This window comes from Cheilinus undulatus, linkage group 5 (genome assembly GCF_018320785.1).
Source record: "Cheilinus undulatus linkage group 5, ASM1832078v1, whole genome shotgun sequence".
In the NCBI taxonomy this organism is placed as follows: Eukaryota; Metazoa; Chordata; class Actinopteri; order Labriformes; family Labridae; genus Cheilinus; species Cheilinus undulatus.
The window spans coordinates 3598262-3624398 of NC_054869.1; the positions used below are offsets into that span (position 1 = coordinate 3598262).

Consider the following 26137-nt stretch of genomic DNA (forward strand, 5'->3'; position numbering starts at 1 on the left):
TTCAGCCCCCCCAACCAATGCTCACAAGCAGAAACGGTTGCAGTGGGCCCAGAAATACATGAAGACTCATTTTCAAACAGTCTTGTTTACTGATGAGTGCCGTGCGACCCTGGATGGTCCAGATGGAGGAGTAGTGGATGGTTGGTGGATGGCCACCATGTCCCAATGAGGCCGGGATGTCAGCAAGGAGAGGGCGGAGTCATGTTTGGGCCGGAATCATGAGGAGAGAGCTGATAGGCCCCTTTAGGGTCCCTGAAGGTGTGAAAATGACCTCGGCAAAGTATATAGAGTTTCTGCCTGGGGCCTCATCCATAAGGAGGGGCCTCAAGAATTTGCCTAGGTTTTTTTTTTCCCTACAATTACAGCTCACTTATGTTTTGCCACTCCCCAGGTCAAAGAAAATGATTCATAGTTTAGCATTTAGAGCTGTGAGGAATGTCATAAAAAGACACAGCTGCAGAGCGCAGCTGCAGCATCACCTCTGCTCTCTCTGTGAGTCTTGTCTCCACACCTCTGACTAGTTTCTTGCACAAGGGTCTTAACAAATGTCAAAGCCAGAGGATTTTGCCTTGTAGAACCAAAGTTCTACCCCTGAGTGGGATTAAAACATCTGCTCTCAGGATAACAAACACTTTCTCTGCGTAATTGTCCCTCAACCACAAACGCAGACATGGCATCACGCTTTGGTGAGCAACTCAGTTCAATCTCCAGCCTGATTTAATCCTACATTAAAACAAATCTGTAATACCAGACTAAGATAACCTCATTTTATTTACATAAGATCTTATTTTATGTCATCAGGAGGTGAACTTGTGGTCTTAAATACTTAAGCTTAATCAGGACATCATTTATAAATCCTGTGGCATGTTTAACTCCAGCTCTCATTAAATGGTAGAAATTCTTCTCATAACGGTGAAAATGATTTAATAACTGAACATTCAATCCTAATCTGGACACGGACTGTCCCATGACATGTGAGGTCGGCATGTTTGATCTTGGCGCAGCTCATCCATGATTACGCACGGAGATGGCCCCGTTCATGAGGCATGCAGGGATGTCAGGGGGATTCAGAGAGTGGACATGAAGAGGAACTCTTCTAGGGACTCAGACGTGCTTAAAGTCAAGTTTCTACTCAGCAGGTGAGGGTTTGTATCTCTATAAGCAGTAATAGTGCCGAAGTGCGATGAATCTCTCTCCGTGCCTCCCCATCTCTCTCTCTCTCTCTCGTCTTCCTGTAAAACAAGGGTCAGATCAGGCATTGTGGATGACAGGTTGCTGTTTTAAATCCATAAACAGTCATGTTAAATGTATATTTATAATGAATATTACAGTCTTGTAAATTCATCATCAATGGGTCATAAAAACGTTAAAATCTGTAAAAAAATTTTATGTTACTAGGACAGTATTTTTTGCCTGACCTGTTTAGTACCTGCAGGTAAATTCTCTCTCTAAAGTAGCTAATTAACTCTTTAGTGTGCAAACATGCACCACTCATTAAAATGGTGGCTACATCTAATATTGGATCATTTCTCTTTATAAACATTACAGCAGCCTTTACATCAGCTTTTGTCGTACTGATGTTGCTAAAAAATTCCCCAGCCAACAGGACGTCTCATTGGAGCACATCTGGCCCCTGACCCAGAATGAGTTTGACACCCCTGTTTTCCTACAGTACAGTAAATAAAAGGTTTGATTTGAAGGGCATGAAGATGTACAGTTTGAGTCAGAGTTAGACCAGACATACTGTTTGGAAGCATTAATAGCCTACTCAGTACTTAGTTCAAACATTTTTGAATAGACCTGAACGTGTTGCAATTATGACTTTCAGTTGTTTAAGGGACATTTTTTCCTTCCATGCATTTTTTTTCCAAATTCAAAAAAAGTGTAAAATCTCGTCTCGTCTCGTGAGATAAGTGTCTCGCCACACCCCTAATATGTACCCAAAAAAGTGATTCGATGACAGTAATCTGAGTAAATGTAATTAGTTATTTTTAGGCCCTGCACTAAGGAAATAAAAAATATAAAAATATTATTAACATGTGTCTCAGGAAGATGGTTAAGATGAAAGTGGGTAAAAATCAGAGCACTTACAAAAGGTATAATAGGTTTATGGCAGCCTTGGTCATAAATTTATCCAATGTACTTTATTCAATATGCCTACGATGCCAGTAATAATGTATGATGATTGACTGCAAGGTCTGCAAATGTTGAACTCATCTGAAGGATTACCATGCAGTGCTAACCGTGAAAAATTATAACAAGACCTTTCTTTGTGATTTTCAACAAAAAGGCCTTGTGTGGGGAGATGATGAGCATGAACCAGCAACCGATAATTAAAAGACAACTTGACAAAATATGCATTATAATTTCTCTCTACCCAGCAGTTTGTTTTCAGCTGATGTTTCCAGCAGAGAGTGATCATGGCGGCTGCAGCAACAGGTGAGATCAGAATGACTGTATCACTGTGAATTTAATCTTTTTTCATCAGCTACATGAAAAACTGTCCTCTCTCTTATTTCTAGACATGGCTAAACTTTAACTGCAGCTGAAAAGGTTATTTTGTCTTGATCAGTAATTTAACTCTCAGGTAGATAACACAATATTAGTTCTGACTTGTGCAGTTGAAAAAACCCAACAATCCCCCAAACTCTCCATTATTAACCATGACCGCCATAGAGTAGAGTAATCTGCATGACTTTTAGTTTCTTTATTCTTAACTGAGGAATACAGTCTTTTTATTAGAAAACTTCCAGTTTTTTTAATAGGGAAACATGTCTGGTTGTCAGTTTAATTCTTGTTTAGTTGATAGAAACGTCAGATTTGACCGCTTTTCAAGATTTAAACTCATTTCATTGGAAAGGTGAAAAAACTCTTTAAACCCAAGTATGTCAGTGTTTGTTTATGTTGCACTTTGTTTGGTACATAAACGTGCTAGTTTAAGAAGAAAAATAAATAAATAAATAAATAAGAGTTCATTCAAAATTGTTTTGTTTTTGATGTAAATGCATTGATGTTAGTTATAATAAGTTAGAAATATATTTGCTCACTACATATGAAGCTATCTTTGCCCCAGATGTGCAGATAAATGCACCTTCTTTTTAATCAACAACTAAAAAAATATTGGTTCTTATTGGTTATTGGCCATCAGGAGTAGAAAATGATCAGTTATTGGTATGGTTAAAAAACACATGCTAATTGTGCATCACTAGTAAAATTGTGATTTGTAATTGGTGCATATCTGATATCACTAGTTCTTTTCTATAGTTGATCAGTGTGTAGATAAAGAATTATGCAATAAAACAGACAAACTCCTCTTAGTACAGGAAAAATCAGTCCATCATGCAGCATCATAGAAAAGGACGCTGGAGACTTCTTTAGATTTCTCCATCTTGAAGTTTACTGACACAGTAAAGCTCAAGGTGATGTTACAGTCAGTAAACCATCCACTACATCAAAGCTGCTCCCTACAGGCAGGACATCCCTAACTAAGTCAGTTACTTCACTCATGGTGCAAAAGTGTCAAATGCCCAAAGGCATTCTGGGAGCAATGACAAAAAACACTTAAAAAATGTGTTCAATCAATCCTGAAAGAGAGCTGAAACAGCTTTTTTTTTTTAAGATAACTTATTTTTCTAAGAACCTTCAACTGTTCATTCTTAGTGTTCTTAAAAAATCTCTTTGTTTTGTAGGTGTTTCTATTAATAATGTCATCGAAACAAAATGTTTATGATATTCATATTACTGTCAATGTAATCCAGGGGTGTCAAACTCGGTCACAGCAGGGGCCGGATTCTGGATTTAGGTCTAACCTGAGGGCCTAACAGGGTCAACATTTAACCATAAACTGTCAACCTCATTTTCACCAGTAATAAAATATATAAAAACAGCAATGATGATGAATCATTTGGAAATTCAAGTAAGTAAAAATGTTAATTCTAAAGGCTCAAAACTGAGATAAAAATTCCAACTTATTAGTTCAAAAGATCAAAACAGGATATTAAAAATAGAAAAATAATGTTTTTAAAGAGCAAATATATGAAGAGAAAGTTGAAATCATGAGTCTGAAAGGTCAAAATATGAGATCAAAATTGAAATCATTAGCTTAAAAGACAAAATATGACCTAAAATTTTAAATTGGGAAGCTAAACGATAAACATGTGACATAAAAAGTCAAAATTCAGGCGTGCCAGTAGTCGAGTGGTTAAGGCGCATGCCATATACACAGGCGACCCAGGTTCTAATCTGGCCCGTGGCACTATTTCCTGCATGTCTCTTCCCCGTTTCCAACTCTATCCACTGTCCTATCCAATAAAGGCAAAAAGGCCAAAGATAAATCTTTAAAAAAAAAAAAAGTCAAAATTCAGAGTTAAAAAGGTGAAAGTAGGAAATGAAAATCTTAAGTTTGAGTCGTAATCTTGAGATGCAAAATTGAAAATATGAGATAAAACACAAATTCAGATTTTTAGCTTAACATTTATATTTTAAATAATCAAGTTGAAGTTTAAATTATTATACTGGAGGAAATCTGCAGACCTTATACTGGTGGCCAGTTATTATACAAATATGATATGATCTTGCGGGCCGGATAGAATCGTTCCATGGGCCGGATTTGGCCCCCGGGCCTTGAGTTTGACACCTGTGATGTAATCAATGACATTACAGTCAATAAATGTTTCCATGACTGCTTTCTGCTGTGTTGAAAGAATGTAAGGTTTAAAACTGCATCCAACTTTGACAAATTCAAATATTTGAGGAGTCAGCACTCAGAAAGTTTATTTAATCATTTGTTTGGCACACAGTGTACAGGCGACAAACAACAGGCGTGTTTTGACAGCATTGTGGCCTGAATACTGCCATGCCTAAGAAAGCAAATAACTTAAAAGGGAATTTTTTAATAGTTTTTCAATAACTTAGATGGATTGCTTAATCCTCAAGTTTTAGTGAGTCTTTTTTGGTCACAAGATGTTGGAGCACTTTTTCTGCTCTCTACATAAATTAAATATATAAATTCTGTATTCATTGATGGTTGGTCTCTGTGGAAATTTGTCATAAAAACTTTTATAGAAGGTTTCTTGTAACTCACTGAGCAGAGACACAACATAACAGAAATAGTGGTTAAGTCATGCACCATGTAGGTGGCCAGGGTTCAAGTCCAGCCCGTGGCTCCTTTCCTGCATGTCTCTCCTCTACGCTCTCATCCATGTTTTATTGCTAAGCACTAGCCTATAGAGCAGGGGCAGCAGCCCATTGGTTGTTCTTTATAATGCCAGTTTACTGCCCAGTCATGTCTCCTGCAGGTTCACAATACAAGAAGAAATCTAGTACGAGAACCACACAAAAATGTGCTTTTCCAACAAAAAATCAGACCTGATGATGAAAACCCATCAGGTTAATCTTCAGAAGTTTCTGAGAGAAAAGTTTTCACCACAGGACTAAACTGTGGTTTGAAAAATGAAATGTTAAGACTCGTAAAGTTTGTTTCTGCTCCTCTATCCACCCCTCTTTAATCGCCTGTGTTATCTTGTTATCTATTAATTTTTTGTTGAGTCTCTGCTACTTTTTGTGTTGGTTAAATCCAGCAGATGGCGCTCCAACATAAAACCTCAAGCCTGTTTTGGGTCTCAGTTTTTGACTATGACTGTTGTGTAAAGCTTCATTCAAAGACATCTAATGCTAATGTGTGCTTTATTTGAACTGTCTTGAATGGACCATTGTGTGATACTGTGTAGAGCCCGGCTGATGATCGGCAGGCTGATTAATTGGGCTAATTATAGCGTATCACAGAGTAATCAACATTGGCAAATATGTAGCCGATATATTAACTTGTGCTGTGCGGGGCTTCTGTCGCTCTGCTCCTGTGTGTCCCTACTGTACTCAGCTCGAGTGCCTGGCCCCTCCCCCTCAGAGAAGAGGACTAAGACCAGAGGAACAGCGAGAGAAACTGTATTTGTTTTACTCCGTGGTAAGCTGTGACTTTATGAAACAATATAACACTACACTTTAGAGCTCTTTTAAAGCTTTCTTGGAAAAAACACTGTCATGAGTAAAGATTCACTGTTTCACACACATAGATGACAAGCTTTTATGATCAAATTTAAATATGAGCCTTGAATTTCATTTGTTTATTATTACTGACAGGTGCACACGGGACAATGGAAGGTGCATAAAGCCTCATACACACTGGACATTTTTAAAGATTTTATAAGGTTCTGGCATGTTACACTGTGCAACATCAGTCTTATATGACATGAAGTTTGATGTGTGCAGACTGTAAAGCCTGGTAAACACTGTCTGTCCCAGACAAAAGATGACCAATCAGGGCGATATCTTTGGTCACGGCTCTAAAACGGTGGTCCTGCATCCCACTGTGAGACATACGTCATGGTCTTGCAGCAAAAGATAGCCTGGGATAAGATTGTGACAGTGTCAGAAATTTAGGATGACCATCTCACAATGTGACTGCTGATACAACCTACTTCGACTGACCAACCAATAGGAATGCAGCAAAAAAAGGACACAACGATGAACGTGACACTGGCGCCATCAATGAAACAAGTTAACATTAGAACAGAAAAATGCCAAAACAGAAGTTTGAAGATTCCAACAAGGAGGAAAATCTTGATCACAGATCTTTTTAAGATTTGAATGCTACAGTTACAACAGCTTTGTTGCTCCTTGCTTCCTTATTTACAACGACACTGCTGGTGTAGATGGATGACGCACGCTGATGTGGCGTACACTGATGATGGTTCTTTTATGCAGATCAGCAGAAGTCATAGCCTGCAATTCAGCTGCATTTAGGGGGAGTTGTCATTTTACAGTCTGCACATAAAAAACTTCATGTTGTATTAGTGTAGCATGCCAGAAACTTACAAGATTGTTAAAAGTGTGGTTGATATGAGGCTTAAGATAACAACTGAAAACTTGTCTAAATGCAGGTATCTTATTTGATCTTCAATGTATTTCTGATAAATAGTATCAAAAGAGCAGAAACATTAAAAACAAAGTTACAAAATGAAGCGGGGCAGAACAAGACCATGTCTGGGGGGCTGCAGGTGAAGACCAAAGCCAAATACCCAACAATACTTCATCAGCTCTTAGAGGAGCATCGTAACTCAAACCCAGCACACTGTAATACTCAAACATGTCTCTAGTCCAGGTGGACCTCAGAATAAAAATAGATGCTCACTATTGGAGATGCATTCATTCTTGTGACACTAAGCAGACATTTGCATCCCATTTTACCACGATAATCCACCAATCATTGTTCCAATTTGACTATGGATCTACCTCACTATATCAACGATATTTAGTGTTACAGACCCCCCAGTTGCAAAAGTATTTTTCAGACAGTGTGGCTCTTGGGCAGCTGAGTATCACTGCAATAAAGACTCTATAAACCATGTCAAGATTCTGTTTATGTTAAGAAAACTCAGAAATACAACAGTTACCTGTATTATGTTTTAATGGTAAACAACATTAACTCTCCATGTTAATCCTGTGCTGTTATAATAATGTGTTTGAGGCTCTTTGGATGTACTAGTGTAAGTCAGATACAGCATCATTTTAAATATGAGGAAATGAATCATTAAAGGTTCCCAGAAGTGACACTTCCACAGCCACACCTAGTTCAGATATTTCAGTGTCAACGGTGAGAAAAGAAAACAACACTGTTTTATTTAACTAGACACCAGAGAAATAAAAGAAAGAAAAATGCAAAAATGATTTTAGTGAGGCCTAAAATTTTTAAGCCTTGATTTAATACATGATTGGTAAAAGATGAGGTCAAAAATCATAGAAAAAAATGTGCGTATAAAAATGAGACCTTTGGAATTACAAGCAATGACTTTAAAATCAAAAACAGAACATTATAAAGACAAAAGTTCACCCTCTGTTCAGTCTCATGTATCTTTTAAACCTGTAGGGACAGTTTTTTCTACCGACTCAAAAACACCCAGCCTCACCCATAATTATGTAATCATGTCTAAAGGTGTTTTATTTTCATCCCGTCTCTAAATCACGTCAGTCGTCTCGGCGTGATGCTGCAGCAACATTTTCAGCTGGTGAGTACAAATCTACTGGTCATAAAATGAGTGCATTTGAAATAGGGGATTTGAGTACAACTCAACATTTAACTGTATAAAACTAAAAGAATTTAGTTCATCAGGATCATTTATCATCCCTAACTTGTGGTAGTTGTTACAGATTGGATTCTTCTGCTTGTTTTATTTACAGAAACTGATCTGGGATCAAATCAGATTTTAATTTTAAAGAATATAAGAAGAAGTATGACAGGCAGGTGAGAGAGGAGTAATTACTGACTTTAGGCTGATGCAGTCCATGTGTACATTTATTTTATAACATGAAAAATTTCAGTAAGAATTTGATGAAAGTAGCTAAAGAGTTTTTTTTTATGTACCTCTAGTGATGAAAAAAGCAAGCTGTCATGTTGTTTGCACATATAAAAATAACTAAGGAAAAGTTTTAAAAAGAAAACAGGTTGGTCAGCTTCATCCACACCCAGCTACACTAACACACACACACACACACACACACACATACACACAGACAGACAGACACTGTCACTAAACTGATCTGAAAAAATGTAATGTTAACTGTTTTTCTTTTTCATAAAGATTTCCTGTCCACGGTTGAGTTTCCTGTTGTGTTTCTGAGACACGATGGCAACTGCAGCACCTGGTGAGTTCAGTCTGACTTTGTATAAATTGTGTCCAGAGGCTGTTTCATGCAGAGGCTGTGCAAAGCTTTGAAAATCATTCCAACTCAGATTCAAAATCCAGTACACATGCATGTCTGCACCTGAAAGTGTCCCTGAATCTATTTCCTGTATGTTATGTAAAAACACTCCTTCATATTTTGTCCTCTGGGTTCTCAGCTCTTTTGTCAAACACTGATCTCCTCATTTAGCTGTGAGTGTGTTCATTATAGCTGCTGACTCTGTGTCACACACACGTTCCCTGTGCAGAGAGGGAACATATGGAGACTCACTAAACACAATGAACGACAACTAAATATAATTCATTTAAAAATTAAAACAAATGTGTGAATGTAAATCAACATTTGGTTAAGGCTGTGTCTAAAACACTTTATTCAGGCTTTAACTGTGAAGAATTAAAAAGCTGATCCTAATCCACAGAGGGTAGTTAGACAATTTTGCATCTTATTTGGTAACTTTTTAAAATTCTTATTATTTTGACTTTGTTAATGCAAACAAATTAAACTTTGGAGGGTTCTCTTTTTTAATGGAAAACCAAAACTTTAACAAAAGAACTTGTAACAGGTCAATAATAAGCTCTGTAGACTTTTTGTACACACTCAGTGTTTAGGCGACCAAAAATACAAACCCATTAAATCCACAATATCTGATCCTCCACTCATTACAGTTAAAATCAGCCTTTATTTTATGATATTAAGCTTTCATTCTGTGGTTATTGCTTCAAATTTGCAGTTTTTCTGATCATCACCAATGTCGGCCATTTTCTAATATTTGACATGAGGGGAAATGGCATGTTTGTTTTTTTTTTCTTGGAGATACCATCTTAACAATTTATTAAAATCCTAAGTAGAAAAAGCATAAAAATCAAAGTCGTTGCTCATCACTTACATATTCAAGGCTGTGGTGAGCCCCTGTAAGGAAATCCAATTTGTATGTCTCTTATGAAAAGTATTTCCATTTTTCTGGTTTTGTTTTTTTAATGATTGGTAACATCAGGGTTTTTGCACTCAAACTGGCACTGAAAAGGATTAAATTCCTAAAAGCTGATCAAAAATGTCAGTCTTATATCTATTTGTTTATGTATGTCGTTCATGTGTGGCCACAAACACCCTCAGTGTTACAATTTATTAGAAGTACGGCTGCAAAGAGATTGAAATTTTGAATCGGGATTAATCTCAACACTGTGATAGTTAACGTAAAAATAATCGTGAATTTGATATAAATGTACCATGCAGGAATATTTCTCAGTATTTAATTACCCTTATTAAATCATGAGTGGACAAAAATGCTTTTTTAATGCAAATGTTTGTTCATGGCAACAACCCAAAACTATTCTCCTCCACAGCCTTATCTAAAGCCCATGTTTGAGGTTTTTATATGAAAAATGATTGATATCCTTCTAAATGTTCAAACTTCAGCACAGCTTACACAAATTCCCCATCAATCAGTTGATTTTTGTAAAGGAGTTAATGTTCTGGCACTTGTCTGTCTTGCGCTATTTAGCATGTTGAATCAACGTGATTCTATTCAGCCTTTAAATAATTGTGTGATTTAGTTGTAGCTGCACGGCTCATTGGGATGATTACGTAAAGTTCTACAGATCAATTTCAGTGAAAACATGTTGACTTAATGAAGATGACTTCGTACTACTTTCATCAGGTTATGCTGCCGCCTGTAGGAGGTCCACTTCATTTTTAAACCGGCACTGGTTTGAAAATTGTAAATGTTTAAAAAAATAAATAAATAAAACTTAACATACCAAAATGTACAGTGATGAATGTGAACGTGAATGTTTTCTTAAAGAGTGAGGGAAAAACAGGGAGAAGGAGCTGATAAAACAGTTTCATGTCATTATACAACATTGTTTATTTAAATGTTTAAGAAAATAATTTAAGCCATAAATGAATGAAAAACAGAGGGAAATAATTAAACCTTTATTTATACTTTCAATTACTGAGCTTATTTCAATATGCCTTCTTCAAAAGATTTTAATATCATTTTTCTAGAAATAAGAATATTAAATCTATATATATTTTTATTGTTAATGTTATTAAAAATCATGAAGGTATATCATATAAAAAGAAAGTATTTATGTTGTAAAGAAATTTATATTTGCACAGGCAGTTCATCGGACTGCTTGATTAAAGTGTGTATTTATACAGATGATGGATGATGAACTGGATGAATGGTGATGGACTGTGATGCTAGGGATATCAAAACAAATCATTGGTTTGGTAATCATTATCCAATCAAATCATGAAACCAGTCAAGATACACAGCTCTTGTACCCTGCCTCTCACCCATGACAGCTGGGATTGGCCCCAATCCCCTGCAACCCCTAAAGGGATAAGCAATGTAAAAAAAGAAGATTTGTAATTTTCACCTCTTAAAAACCTGTGGAAAGCTTAACCTCTGGACTTTTTTTCCTATTCTAAATGGGTGACTGATTTTTCCTGAGAAGTAATCAGCTTCTCTGTTTCTGTTTTCCTTTCAGATTTTGAGCTGAGGGTCGTTCTTCTGGGGAACAACTGGTCTCAAAGGTGTACAGTGGGGAACATCATGATGGGAGGGAACGTGTTCCCTGCAGACAAAGAACCACAGTTTGGGAAAGTCATAGGACGGTGGAGGGACAGAGAAAAAATCACTATCATCAACACTCCAGATCTTCCACTTCACAAAACCTTGGGTGATCAGCTTAAAAAGCTTTTAGAAAAATGCTTTAGACTGTCTGCACCTGGACCTCACGTGCTCCTGCTGGTTCTACAGTCTGAAGACTTCACTGAGCAATGCAAACACAGGCTCGTCAGAGTCCTACAACACTTCAGTGATCAGTCATTTAACCACGCATTGGTTCTAACATCAACCCCCAGTGTGAAGAATTCAGGCATCATGTGGCGTTATGAGAAAAATCCAGACTTACTAGATATAATCAGACTGTGTAGTAACAGATTCTTGAAACTGGAAGACCTTGACCTTCAAAAGATGGTGGCAACGTTGGATCAAATAGTGGAAATGAACAACAGAGAGCATCTGGGCTTGGATCAATTTAAGGAGACAGCGACTGCTGGTAAAAAAAAAATGTCTTGATATACAGTGCATTCAGAAAGTATTTAAAGCCCTTCAGGTTTTTCTGTTTTGTTATGTTTCAGCCTGATGCTACAGTCATTTGAATCAACTTTTCATATGAATCTACATTCAGAACTCCATCATGACAAACTGAAAACAGAATTTTAGATTTTTTTGCAAATGTATTACAAAGAAAAACTTAAATATCCTGCTGACATAAGTATTCAAACTCTCTGTAAAGCGACCATTGGTCTCATGAAAGGCACCCTATAAGTCCAAGCTATTATTATTATTATTATTATTATTATTATTATTATACCTTTAGTTAAAGCACATTAGGCAGCAATTACAGCCTCAAGTTTTTTTCTTTTTATATGACACAACAAGCTTTCACACTTGGATTGGGGGATTTCCTGCCATTCTTCTTTGCAAATCCACTCAAGCTTGGTCAGGTTGGAAGGGGACCGCTGGTGGACAGGCATTTTTAGGTCTCTCCAGAGATGTTGGATAGGGTTTAAGTCAGAGTTCCGGTTGTCCCTAAGCCACTCCTGTGTTGTCTTGGCTGGGTGCTCAGGGTCATTGTCATGTTGGAAGCTGAACCTTTTAGCCCAGTCTGAGGTCCTGAGTGCTGTGGAAAAGAGGATAACTCTGTACTTTGTTCCATTCAGCTTTCCCTCAACCCTGACCAGTATCCCATACTGAGTTTCCGTTCCGGCATTTGCTGGTCATCGGCCGGTTTCAAGAGAGGATGTCTGGCAGAAAACATGCCAATGACCAGATTAATAAATACTGAATACTTGCATATTATATTTAGTGTAACCTAGGAGATGTGTTGCTAGAATCCTTTAATAATATATTAACTAATATAAACTCAAAGTAGCCTAATCTTACAACACCTGCAGTGCTGAGGTTCTTTATCCTCACACAACAAGCGCATGGCTTATTATGTTGTGTATGTATGCAAGATGATGCGAATGAAAGTTTGACCAGAACATTCGCGGAAAGCAGAATTTTAATCTAAATGAGGTTTTCCTGGTTAACCAAAGGTTTTATATCAGCGGTATGGAAGGATTTTGAGTTAGTCATTAGTCCAAGTAATGAAGAGGCTGAAACAAAGGGAACTGTATGGCTGAGCGGCTGAAAGACCAATGCAGCAGTTGCAGAGGGAGAAAGGCCTATGCCGAGAGGAGTTGTAGTGGACTTCGATAAATCTACCTTTGACCAATCCTCAGATAAAGTTGGATTGTAGTCAACACAGAATCACATCGTGCAGAACGGCATGGACCACTTGGAGCTGATAACGAGGGTCCATCTCTCTTCCTTACAGTTGGTTGTTAGGCTGGGGGTCGTCATGGCTAATTAGCAGCAGCAATCTTGGATAAGCCATTAATGAGAGGAGGACTGGACCAGACTATCTGCTGTGGAGCTTTTGTCTTTTTGGTACTAGTCCAAATAAAGCACAATGGTTAGATTTAGTACTTTAGTAGAGGTTACAGTTATATCATCATGAGGACTGACGGTAAGACCCATTTTTCATTTGAAATGTAGAGTTCTAACATGGTGTCCAGTTAACAGAGCACTTTTGTTATGTGTTTGGATGCTTCTTGTTGTTGCAGGAGGATGGTATCTGGCTGTTGTAAGCTGCTAAGTTATGGTAGCCGCCAATGTGCTTACAGGCTAACGGTGCTAATGTGAGGCTAACTGTTGTTGTTTATGAATTTAACGTGGGCGTATATTGTGTAACTGACTGCGTGTGTAAGGAAAAGCTCACAGCTTTCATTTTGATACTTTTTAACCACTTACAAAAAGAAAATTAAGAGAAAGTCTTTGTGCAGTCATTTCTAGGGTCTAATCATGTGTACATGTCCACCAGTATGGAATAACAGGAAAATAATTTCTCAGGTTTACTGTCGGCTTTGTTTCTACTGTCTCGGTTTTGGGTCAGGTTTGGAAATAAGAATGTGTCCTCAGTCCCGTTTAGCGCAGACTTGTATGTATTGATGTATCACAGAATTTCCGATTTATGCGTTTTGCTGCTGTTAATACAGCAAAATAATGTTAAAGCAAATGTCCAGTAGTTGTTCTAAATGGCCCGAATTCTTTAGGACTGCCGGTCATTTTGACCGGGGACAAAAAAGTCTAGTGGAAACTCTGATCCCATATGCTGAAAAACTCCCCAGCATGAGGCTGTCACCACCATGCTTCACTGTCAGGATGGTATTGGGCTTGTTTCTTCACAGTCTGAGAGGCCTTTAGGTGCTTTTTTTTTTTTGCAGACTCAAAGTGGGCTTTCACACGTTTTGCACTGAGGAGAGGCTTCTGTGTAGCCACTCTGTCATAAAGTCAAGATCAGAGAAGGGCTGCAGTGATGGTTGTCCTTCTAGAACTTCGTCCCATCTCCACACAGGGCATCTGGAGCTCAGTCCAAGTGACCATTGGGTTCGTGGCCATCTCTCTTACTAAGTCCCTCCTCTAGGATTGCTCAGTCTGGCTGGGCGACCAGTTCTTGGAGAAATCCTGGTTGGGCCAAACTTCTTACATCTGAGGATTATTGAGGCCACTGTGCTCTTAAGTGCAGCAGAAATCTGAGCCCTGCAGGCAGTTCCTTTAACCTCATGGCTTGGTTTGTGCTCTGATATCATTGTCAGCTGTGAGGCCTTCTATAGAGACGTGTGCATTTCCAGTTTGCCATAGGTAAACTCCAACTAAGGTATAAAAACATCTCAACAACAATTAAGAAAAATGGGAGGAGCCTTGGTTTAATTCCAAGTGTAGCTGCAAAGGGTCTGAATACTTTTGTCATTTTGATATTTCAAGTTCGTCTTTTTAATAAATTAGCAAAGAAAAATTCTAATTCTGTTTTCACTTTGTCTTGATGGGAAACCAAGTTTATACTGATGAGAGAAAAAATGAATTTAAACAACCGTAGCATCAGGCTGCAACATAAAATTGAATGAAGTGAAGGAGGTCTGAATAATTTCTGAATCAGTTGTAAGATGGTTCTTTTGCCTTTAACTAGCAACGAAATCAAACTGTTTATTTATTCTCCAATAATCAGTTAATTTTTTTAATTTTCCTAGATTTGACAACAAGAATGGAAAATAAAACCCAATGTAAGTAAACATGGTCCTTTATAAAAGATGAGATTGTTTCTATAGAGAGAAGAGATGCTTGGGCTTTGCCCTTAGTCATCGTTTTAGTAAACCCCTATCTTCTGATACTTGATATAAGCAAACAAATGAATTTGATTATTTACAATGCAGAATATTATATGAAACAGAGTTCATCATCAGTCAGCTGAGCTATAGTCAGTAAATATGATGAATGCAACATTTTGAGGTCATTTTTTAATCCCATTTCTTGATTCCAGCTCCAGACCTCCGGATTGTGTTGGTTGGAAAAAGCGATGACAAAAAAGTAGCACTGGGAAACCTAATCACTGGGAAAAGAGAGTTTTCTGCCCAAAAAGCCTTTGCAATCAACAAGTGTGAGGTTGCCTATGGAGAGTGGAGAGGGAAACAGGTAGCAGTAGTGAAAACTCCAGAAATGTTCAGTCTTCCCTTGGAAACACTGAGACAAGAAATGAGAAGCTGTGTGGAAGCTTGTCCTCCAGGACCCAATGTGCTGCTGCTGTTAGTGAAACCTTCTGATTTCACCGAAGAGAACAGACAAACATTGAAGTTCCTCCTGAGTTTTTTTGATCAAGACGCTTTTAGACACTCGATGGTCATCAGCACACATGAGGGGGGTGACAGAGGAATGGCCTTCAGACGACTACTTCAAGACTGTGGAGAAAGACACCAAAGCATGACTAACAACATCCGTTTGTTTATAATGGAGATGATTGAAAACATAGTGCATGAAAACAAGGGAAACTTCCTCACTGAGTCCATAAGACTGTCTGAACCCAACAAACCAGCTTTAAACCTGGTTCTGTGTGGGAGAAGAACAGCAGAGAAGACTTCAGCAGCAAAGGCCATCTTAGGTCAGACAGATCTTTATTCAGCCTCCAGCTCATCAGAGTGTGTTAAACACCAGGGAGAGGTGTGTGGACGCTGGGTTTCCCTGGTGGAGCTTCCTGCCTTGTATGGAAGACCTCTGGAGGCAGTAGTGGAAAAAGCATTCAAATGTGTCTCCCTTTTTGATCCTAAGGGTGTCCATGCATTCATCCTGGTTCTACCTGTGGGTCCACTAACTGACGAAGACAAGGAAGAGTTTAAAACCATCCAGAACTCACTGGGCTCTCAAGTCAGAGATTTCACAGTGATCCTGTTTACATTAGAGTCAGATCCTTCAGATCCAGCTGTTGTCAACTTTCTAAAGGAGAACAAAACCATCCAGGAGCTCATGCAGTGCTGCAGAGAATGTTTTGTTCTTAACATCAGGGACAGGCAGCAGATCCCAGAGCTGGTGGACAATCTACAGAAACAAAGGTCTGGATCTACAACGAAACCACTGAGCTACACGGCAGAAATGTTTGCACATGCCCAGATAGAAAGGGTCAGCATGCTACAAGCAGAGCTCAAGGACTTGAGATCAAAACAGATAATGAGGCGTAAGTACTGATTTTGTTATTTGAAAAGAAAAATGTACCAATTTCTCTCCCGACATCATCCCTGTACAAAATACCGTGAGGGTGTGCCAGTTTAGTAAAAGCCAGTGTTGCTTTAATTAGGTAAAAGGCCTTAAGTGCCATTTGTTCAAAAATATGCTCATAAAAATGAAGTTGCACAAGTTTATTGTTAATGTGATAGGTGTTTGCTCCACTGCGTACTGTCAGTCAGGTCAGGTATGGGACTATGTGCCAGTTTAGCACTTTGCCGCATCAATCTTGGTCCTGGACTGCTCTGGCCTTCTGATGGTCATCCTTCAGGCCTGCTCCAGGCCCATGTCCCATCTCTCTAGCTATCATCCTAGCTAACCCTACATGTAGCTGCCCCCGGTCCATCCTACTAGGTGCAGACACCCAGTATGCAGTGAGCTGAATCAGGCCCAGGAAAGCACGCCAGGTGCCTTTGGAAGCACAGCTGCCACTCCTGTACCCAGCAGGTGACCCCTCTCATCTCCTCTGAGCAAGTCAGCATTAGACACACGATCTTGGCAATGATACCCAAAAACCTGCCAAAGAAAATTTGTCACAAAGGAGTCCCAGCTGATGCCTCTGGCTATGAGTTAGCGTCCAGGTCTCACAAGATTAAGGCAAGGCTGGGAGGACCATGGACAAAAAGACTGTCCACATGCTCTCAGTAGCTCAAAACACCCCCACTGCATGATGCTGCCACCACCATGCTTCACTGTTGGGATGGTATTGGGCAGGTGATGAGCGGTGTCTGGTTTCCTCCTGACAAAACATTTAGAATTGAGGTCAAACAGTTTAATCTTGGTCTCATCAGACCAGAGAATCTTGTTTCTCACAGTCTGAACGTCCTTCATGTGCTTTTTTTGCAAACTCCAAGTGGGTTTCTCATGTGTTTTGCACTAAAGAGGGTCTTCCGTCCAGCCATTCTGCTATAAAGCCCAGGGGCCTCATTTATAAAACTGTGTGTAGGAAAGATCATTACAGGTGGCGTACGCCAGAAACAGAGGAAATGCGTACGCACAAAAACTTTCAGATTTATAACAGAGTGTGCACGCACGTCCTACGCCTGTTTCCATTTATAAATCACAATCAACTCTAAAGTTTTTGCACGTGAGGGAACGGCCATACAGTGCCCATAAAAGGTCAGGTGAACGCCCTTAATGAATATTCAATTATATTAATTTCATGATGGATCAAGAGGGAAAACGAGCGAAATAAACTCAATTTCACTCAATGCAAGGTCGAGATATTAATAGGTGAGGTGGACACACGCACAAGAGTCTTATTTGTTGGGCACAGTGTGGGCATCACTAATGCCAGAAAGGCAAAACAATGTGCCTGAAGCTGTAAATAATGTTGCCTCAGAGGGTCGGACTGTGGCTGAAGTAAAAAGAAATGGTCCGACATAAAAGTGGAGGTGAAAAAGCGTTATTGCTCTCCATAGAAAGAGTGTCTGTGTGACAGGTGGGGGAAAGGGCACACCGGAGCTCACCCCCATGGGGATCATTAGGGAATCCCTCCTGAATGGTGTGGTGACAGAGGCAGAGGGGGAGGGGGACACGGATGCACCAAATGTGCCAGAAGCACCGGATAAAGGTAATTGTATTCTCTTGTTAAAGAGGCAAAATGAACATACAACACAAACACATTTGGAACGTAATTCCCAATAGTTTATTTAAAGTTAAATAGCCTAATTGATCAGCAGTTTTGTGCAATGATCCTGTCATTTTAATTACAATTATTAATAATGTAAAACTTTAAATTTATGGCACATTTTGGGAACACGGTTACTTTCCACCTTATTGTTTATGTGAATGGGTTTCATAATTACATGTAGGGTTTGTTTCACAATGACAGAACATGTTTGATTCAATAATACAGGCTACGTGTATGTAGGCGCGCATGCACGTGCGTGCGTTCGCGTACTCCCCAGGGCATCAGTGTAAATTTTTCCTCTTTCTTCGTTTTTCCAAATATCTCCTTTATATATGATATGGGTTGTGAAATGTGTAACATTCGATTATTTCACACAAATGTATCAATTTCACATAGCAGTCTTTAATTTCATCCTTCTACTGTTGGGTTTGCAGTTTTCCGTCTCCAGAATTTGTGCGTACGGCAGGGTCAGACCTGCCGTGGAGGTGCGCACATTCTCCCATCAAGTTTGTTTTTTATAAATCCCAAACGTTGCTTACAAGTGGCGTAGGCTTTCTTTTGTGCGTACGCTTTCTTTTGTGCATACGCTTTCTTTTGTGCGTACGCTTTCTTTTGTGTGTACACAGCATTTATAGATGAGGCCCCAGATCTGTGGAGGGCTGCAGTGATGGTTGCCCCTCTGGGACTTTGTCCCATCTACAAACAGACTCTCTGGAGCTTAGTCAGAGTGACCATTGGGTTCTTGGTCACCCATCTTTCTAAAGCTCTTCTCCCCCAGTTACTCTGTTTGGCCAGGCGACCAGCTCTTGGAGGAGTCCTGGTTGGTCTTTGCTCTGATATGCATTGTCAGCTGGGAGGCCCTCTATAGAGCCTTGCCAAATCATGTCCAGTCAATCTAAATTTTCACAGGTGAACTCCTATGTAGAGACATTTCAGCAAAAAAGGCAAGAGAAATGGGAGGAACTTAAAACCGTTACATCAGGCCACAATATTAAAAAACTGAAAAAAAGCGCAGGATCTGAATACTTTCTTGAATGCACTGTACCTCTGTTAATGTTTTTTTCATCTGACAGTAGTGAAATAATTCCATGTCCTCTTATTTTCCAGGTGGTCCTGTTGCGAAGCAGAGACCAGGGGATCTCAGGATTGTGCTGATAGGGAAGACTGGAAGTGGCAAAAGTTCTTCAGGGAACAACATTCTAGGAAGAAAGGTGTTTAAGTCTGAACCAAGCCAATTCTCTGTCACAAAACACTGTCAGAAAGCTCATGCTGATGTGAACGGTCGTCGTATCGTTATCGTTGACACTCCTGGTCTGTTTGACACAACTTTGTCCCATGAAGAGGTTCATGATGAGATGATTAAATGCATCAGTTTTCTGGCTCCAGGACCACATGTCTTCTTGTTGGTGTTACAAATTAGCAGATTTACAGATGAGGAGAAAGAGACGATAAAACTCATTAAGGAAGGCTTTGGGAAGAATGCTCAAAGTTTCACCATCATACTTTTCACTGGAGGTGATACACTGAAGTATGAGGAGCAGTCCATTGAGGAGTACATTGAAAATAAATGTACCACTTCATTTAGGAAGCTGATCGCTGACTGTGGAGGAAGATACCATCTGTTTGATAACCGTGACAAACAAAACCAAGAACAGGTCAGTGTGCTGATCGCCAAGATCGACTCAATGGTACAGGAAAATGGAGGCAGCTGCTACACCAATGAGATGCTGCAAGAAGCTGAAGCAGCGATAAAGAAAGAAACAGAGAGGATCCTGAAGAGGAGTGAAGAGGAGATGAAGAGGAAGGTGGAAGAACTCCAAAGAAAACATGAAGAAGAAATGGAAGCAATGAAAAGACGAGTGCAAGAACAACGAGCAGAAACTGAAAAGCTGAGGAAACTGAGAGAAAAACTACTGGAGGAAAAGCAAAAAAACATCATCAAAGAGACAGAAGAGAGAAGGCGGGAGCAGAGAATTAGAGAGGAGGAAGACAAGAGGAGAATGCAACAGGAAGAAATTCAAAGACAGGAGTGGGAACAGAAGCTCACAGATTTGGAGAAAAGGAAGCTGTCAGAATCAGAGGAAAATTACAGCATTCACAGAGAGCTGGAGAAAGCCAGAGAAGAACTGAAGAAAGAAAGAGAGAACTGGGAGAAAAAACAGAATGACTGGTGGGAAGAAAGGTTTAAGGAAAACGAGCAGATAAGATACGAGGAGGAAATGAAACGACAAAAGCTCCAAGAGGAATATGAAAGGGAAAAAGAAATTAATGAAAAGAAAAGAAAAGAGGAGGACCAAATCAGAAGGCAAGTGGAGGAAAAAGAGAAGAAAGCTATTGAGGAAAACTACAAGGCTAAAATGGAGAACCTGAAGAAAACATTTGAGGAGGAAGCCAGAAAGAAAGCTGAAGAGTTCAATGAATTCAAGGAGAAACACCAAAAGGAATATGCAGCCCTGAAGGAGGACCACGAGAAACAGATGAAAGACAGAGATGAGAAATATGACCTCTTAAAGGTGATGTCAGTCTATCAGGAAGAACAACTGAAGAAAAAACATCGAGCTGAACTCTACAGCATGGTAAAATGTGTCACCAAAAAGAAAGAAAACATGCAAAAAGTCAACAGCCTGCTAAAAAAACACAAGAAAGATATGAAGATGATGGAAACAGAGGAGGAAAAGGAAATCCTGCAAGAAGCCAATGAAAATGAAATCACTGATCTGTTACAGGAACTCATGGAAGGAGCAGATCGAAAGTGTAAGGTTCAATGAGATCTTGTGTACTCACAAAAACAAAGATCTTTTGACAACCACTGTTCCCATTTGGTGACAACAACAGGAACTTCTAGAAACCTGAGATTTCACTTTCATGTGTAACAGTGGACAACACTGCGTACTACCGCTACAGTTTGGCAGCTTCTGGTAGTTCAAATACTAGCCAGTTTATTATATTAGCCAATCTGTTCACCAACCTGGAGTTCAAGCTCACACAGGACATACGTAGCACGGTCATGAAGAGTCTGGGATACAAACATCTAAAAGAGATATGGGACTATAAAGAAGAAAGAAAAAACTAAACAGTAATTAAAACTGAAAGTTTTTTATGTTTGACACACACTGAACAGTATTTACTAAGAACTAACTCGTTCTCCCTTTTCTTTGGGGACCAAAAAGTGAAAAATAATCGTACTATGACAAAAAGTCTTCAAAATATTTTCACTTTACAAAAAGTCCGTGCACTCTCTATATTGGCTGATTATGAGCCATTATTCAAATCAGTTCCTGTCTGCAGGGACGCAGAAGGACACATCAGACCCTCTCTGATGAGCCTCGGCCCTTTCTTCCAGTTTTTAAGTGTTGCATGACATGTCATGGCCCATATGACATCTGTCTTGGGAACTCATGGTGGTCGCTAATGCTAAGCTAGTGGCAGAGATGATTGAAAATTGATTAAATAATGGATATAAAGATGTTCAGTATTGGAGTGACTGGTCTGGATTAAATCTTCCAATACCCAGGAAGTCTTCCACATCCCAGGCTAAAAATAAGAGGGGGGATAAGTAGGTATGATTTATGGTTCAAGATTAATTTAACTTATTTTAACCTCTGTCTCTTCTTGTCATAAATGACATTGGTCTCACTAGGTTAAAACACAACCTGAACATCATAAATGTGCACTTTGTTGCACTCAAACATCAAGTCTCATACCTGTGTAGGTCCATTAGTGTTTGACTAATACTGAATCGGCAGCCAGGGCAGCCAACATTTTGTGTTCAGCCTGCCTCTGTGCCACTTCATGTCACTGTCAGTATTACGGGTTTGTTCAAAAGACAACTCATCTTGTGTATTTACATGTAATGAAGCACTTGTTTCAAGTTGACTGGGCCAGGGTATTCGGTATTTTGTTTAGTCACACTGGGTTTGGGATGCTGATAAGTTATTATTCGGTTAGAGCAGTGAGATGTGATTTATTTTTATTTCTTTTTGCCTTTTAGGGGAAGGTCAGTTTTTAAACACTAAGTGTTTATTAGTTTGAGGAATATTTGTTTCTTTCATTTTCTCTCAACGTTTGATACGTAGCACAATTTTCCTTCTTCTGTAATAAATGGCTTTCCCAACACCATCTGGCTTTTGTGTTACTTCTTTTTTCCCAATGTTCTGGATCATACCAGAACTGCAATGCTTAATACCATAACATCCAAGGGTCATGTGTCCATTATTTAAAATGTGTAATAATGTGTATTTCTTCAACATATGCAAACATTTTACACTATATCAGCTACTATTATAGGTTAACTCTTTATCTCCGAAACAACAAAGTCAAACTGTTGAGACAATCTAGGGACATTCTGATTTTATGTTTGTCATGGTTAATTTATTTGGCAGTCATTTATGTCTTTCCTGCTAAAGAGTGGCTGCAGGATCAAGCCAGACTCCTCAGTGCAGGTATAGAGGGGGAGGGGTAGAACTGAGGTAATAAGAAGGCCAGAATCAGGTGTGTCACCCTTTTGCCACACAGACACAGAGTGTGTTGGAATCACTGCATGGAGACCTCAGAGACGCCAGTGGTGAGGAAAATTTTAATTTAATCACACTAAACACTATAATAACTTTAATTTAGTGACTGAAAGGCTAAAATGATTTGTGTACTGTTAATTTAAGCCCTGCTATTTCAAATGTAGAGTTAAACACTGGCATAGTGACACTGGTGATTTGAGGTCTGATTTATCTTAGGATTTATCTTTAATTCTATTTCGTTGTTTAAACTTATAAAGGCAATCTGATTGAGATTGAGATCATTTGATCTGATTTGATCTGATTTGGTTTAAATATTGACCATTTATTGATTGATTGATTTGAAAATAGACCACTAAAACATTAACATCAAGTCAATATATTTTAATCATTAAAGTAGTTACAATAGTTCACATGTATAATTTTGAGTTAAATTTATGAAGTAATTTAAATATTTAAGCATAAAGAATGAACTTGAATGAATTGGTCAAATAATTTAAGTTTAAAAACTGTTCAAGACTTATTGGGGCAAGGTTAAAGTGATTTAAATAATTTAAGGAATTTAAAGAATTAAGAAAGTCAATTGATATATTTGCAGTTGATCCTTTGTTCAAAATGTATTTAAAATGGACATTAATAAGGCCATTGATTTGAATCCTTTTAATGACAGCCTGATTCTTTATCTATTTTTTTTGAGGTTATCAACCTGCTACTGCCACTGCTACTTCAACTGTTGTGACCAATAAATGGAGTAACATGAAGCAAGCTGAGTTGTGTCCAGCGTTCTCTGTTGATCTCCAGGCCTCAAGCGAGTAGGGGCAGGCAATGATACCAGGAAAAAGGGAAAATTAACTCGACACAAACTAATGACACAAGTTGTCTTACAGGTGATAACTTTGTTTATCTAGAAACTTTAAGAAGGACTGGAAAAACAACAGTTTAACCCAGTGCAATTTCCTGACTCTGTTATTCAAAAGTGCCCTTTGAAAGACATTTACAGCAATTGTTTTATGTGTGAGGAAATACACTGGTGAAATCCTTGTATCTTAGAACATGTTTCTCAAGCCACAGCCAATTCAGATACGTTAGTGTGAATTACAGAGGAGCAAAGTGCGAAAGGCAGGACTAATCATTAGGAAGTCAGTCTGTCTGGTTTTACAGGCAGATGTCCCACTGAAAAGTATGCCAATTACCAAATACATTAATGGTGAATAATTACATATATATTGTGTTGCCTAGAAGATACATTGTCAAGAATCCTTTAATATAAACTCTAAGTATTTTACTATGTACAACCTGCTTCCCTTGCATTGCTGCAGTTGTTTATGTCAACAGCACATGGCTAATTTAGGAATATTCAGATCAACGTGGATGACATCAAACAGAGCCTATCCCAATGAAAGTTTAGAGCTACTGAAAACTATGCAGGGAAAATTTGTCCAGGACACTCTTGAGAAAGAGCTTTTTAATCTCAGTGAGGTTTTTCTGCTTAAATAACGGTTCAGTAAAAATCAAGGAAGGATTTTAACCAGTCAGAGCTGCAGGTTTTTAAGAAGGTGAAACAAAAGGAGCTGCAGATAGCTTGAGCATCATAAACACCAAGGTAGCTGCCAGTGTTCTGACTACCTGGAAGAGGACAAGCATAGGACAAATAGAGAGTGACCAATTCTCAGATGAAGTGGGGCTGTATTCAACACATGTTGTGCAGAAAGGCCTGGGTCATTGGGGCTGGTGGCAAGTACACCATCTCACCTCCCTGAAGCTGGGTGTTCATGCTCAGGGCATCCTGGCTAATCAGCAGCAGCAGTGTGGAAAGAACCATCTATGGGAGGAGGACTGGACTGAACTGTCCACAGTGGACGCTTTTGTCTTTCTTCGAGGATACCCACAATGGTAGGATTTTACTGTTTTAGCAGCCGTTACAGTTTAGATCATCAGTATATGAGGGCTAATGTGTGACAATTGGCAGCAGGACTAAGTTTTCATTTAAAACATGGAGTTTTAAGATGGTGTTTGGTTTATAGAGCATTTGTTCTCTTTTTTTTTTGGTCATTTCATTGGTGTTTTCAGTGTAAGATGGTATTTGGCCATTGTTAGTTACCAAGTTACGTTAAGGGCTCAAGTGCTGACAGGCTAACTTACAGCTATTGGTGCTAATGTGCAGCTAAGTGCTGCTGTTGTTTATGTGTTACACCTAGGAGTATTCATTCATTCATTCATTCATTCATTCATTCATTCATTCATTTTTATTGACATTGTACAACGTACAATGAAATTTTTCTTGCAGTTCCATTTAGTGCTCGAGCAGTTTCTCATTAAATATTGAAACTGCTCTGGGATATGTGCTATTTTTTAGTCTGTTAGTTTTGGTTCTCACTGTCCTGAACCGTAGCAGTTGGAACAGGTGAAGTGCTGGGTGGGAAGAGTCCTTGGGATGAGTATATCCTGCAACTTACACAAAGACAAATAAAAGGATGTCTTTCTACACTCATTTCAAAGATCTGGCCATGAGTAATTTAAATAAACAAGCAGGCTGTAATAACAGGAACAATAACTGTAGTAAGTTTACTGTCAAGCTCAGTTTCTACTCTCTTGGTCTTGGGTTGTGTTCGGAAAGAAAACTGAGTCCCAACCAAGTCCAGTTGTTGCCTAGACTTAAAGCTGTATCACAGTGTTTCTGATTTGTGTGTTTTACTGCTGTTAAATGCAGGTAATTGGTCACATGGCTATCTAACGCAAATGTCCACTAGTTGTTCTGAATGGCCAAAATTCATGTAGACTAACAGGGATTTTGGCCAGAGACAAAAAAGCTTTAAATACATATTTCTTTACATGAAAATGAGTCTATTTACAAAACACAAACAAGTTTGTGTCGTTGCTTATTAAAACTAGAAAAGCACTCGGAGAGCGCACACCTCCAGCATCAGCCTTATCTCCCAATAGTGAAGAATCCTTTAAAAAAATCCTGGATCCAGACGGTGATCCGGATCACTCCCAAAATCTAATCAGTTCCTTCTTATGCCATTTCTGACATTTCCTGAAAATTTCATCAAAATCCGTCCATAACTTTTTGAGTTATGTTGCTAACAAATGAACAAACTAACTAACAAACCCTGTCAATCACATAACCTCCTTGGCAGAGGTAAAAATATGTAATTTCTAAAACACGGGGGCTCTATAAAGTCTCAAGTTGGGTAAGATGATGCATTTTTGTGGTGTAACTTGTTTCACCTCAAATGCTATGTCATGTAAAAATCAACTGATATAATGACCAAAATCTTTTAAGAGCATCTGATTTAAAAAGTTATAATTGTGCACACCTGTAGACTGAAGCTTTATTAATCTTACTTTTGATGTTATTAAAACACACAGTCTTTTTAGGTCGGGGACAACAAGAGTAACCTTTCTCATCTTTGACAAAATTTGGCCACTCTTTCTTCAAAAAGGACTCAGTTTGGTCACGACAATCTGTTCAAATTCCCAGGGCAATGGCTGAGTCCTTCATAATAACGGGAGTGTAAAATAATTGCCTCATAAAATCAAAAATCATTTCTTTAGTTTTCTTTGTGTTTAAAATTAAATAATTTT

General features: G+C 38.7%; 1 protein-coding gene and 1 long non-coding RNA gene across 2 annotated transcripts; both read left to right on the forward strand.

Annotated features, from left to right (window-relative positions):
• Positions 1 to 8681: 8681 nt before the first annotated feature.
• On the forward strand, positions 8682 to 22047 carry LOC121509501 (GTPase IMAP family member 8-like). Its single transcript, XM_041786925.1, has 5 exons — positions 8682 to 8700; positions 11232 to 11794; positions 15674 to 16353; positions 19144 to 20614; positions 22030 to 22047. The coding sequence occupies exons 1-5, from the start codon at positions 8682 to 8684 to the stop codon at positions 22045 to 22047; spliced, it is 2751 nt and encodes a 916-aa protein (XP_041642859.1).
• A 501-nt stretch (positions 22048 to 22548) lies between these two features.
• LOC121509304 lies at positions 22549 to 23314 on the forward strand. Its single transcript, XR_005991867.1, has 2 exons — positions 22549 to 22602; positions 23247 to 23314. It is a non-coding gene; the product is annotated as an uncharacterized LOC121509304 (long non-coding RNA).
• The last annotated feature ends 2823 nt before the right edge of the window (positions 23315 to 26137 follow it).

Coding starts and splice junctions, on each gene's coding strand:
- LOC121509501 (XM_041786925.1), top strand. Junction 11,795..15,673: donor TGGATCAATTTAAGGAGACA/GCGACTGCTGGT, acceptor CATGAAAACAAG/GGAAACTTCCTCACTGAGTC. Junction 16,354..19,143: donor TTGAGATCAAAACAGATAAT/GAGGCGTAAGTA, acceptor CTCTTATTTTCC/AGGTGGTCCTGTTGCGAAGC.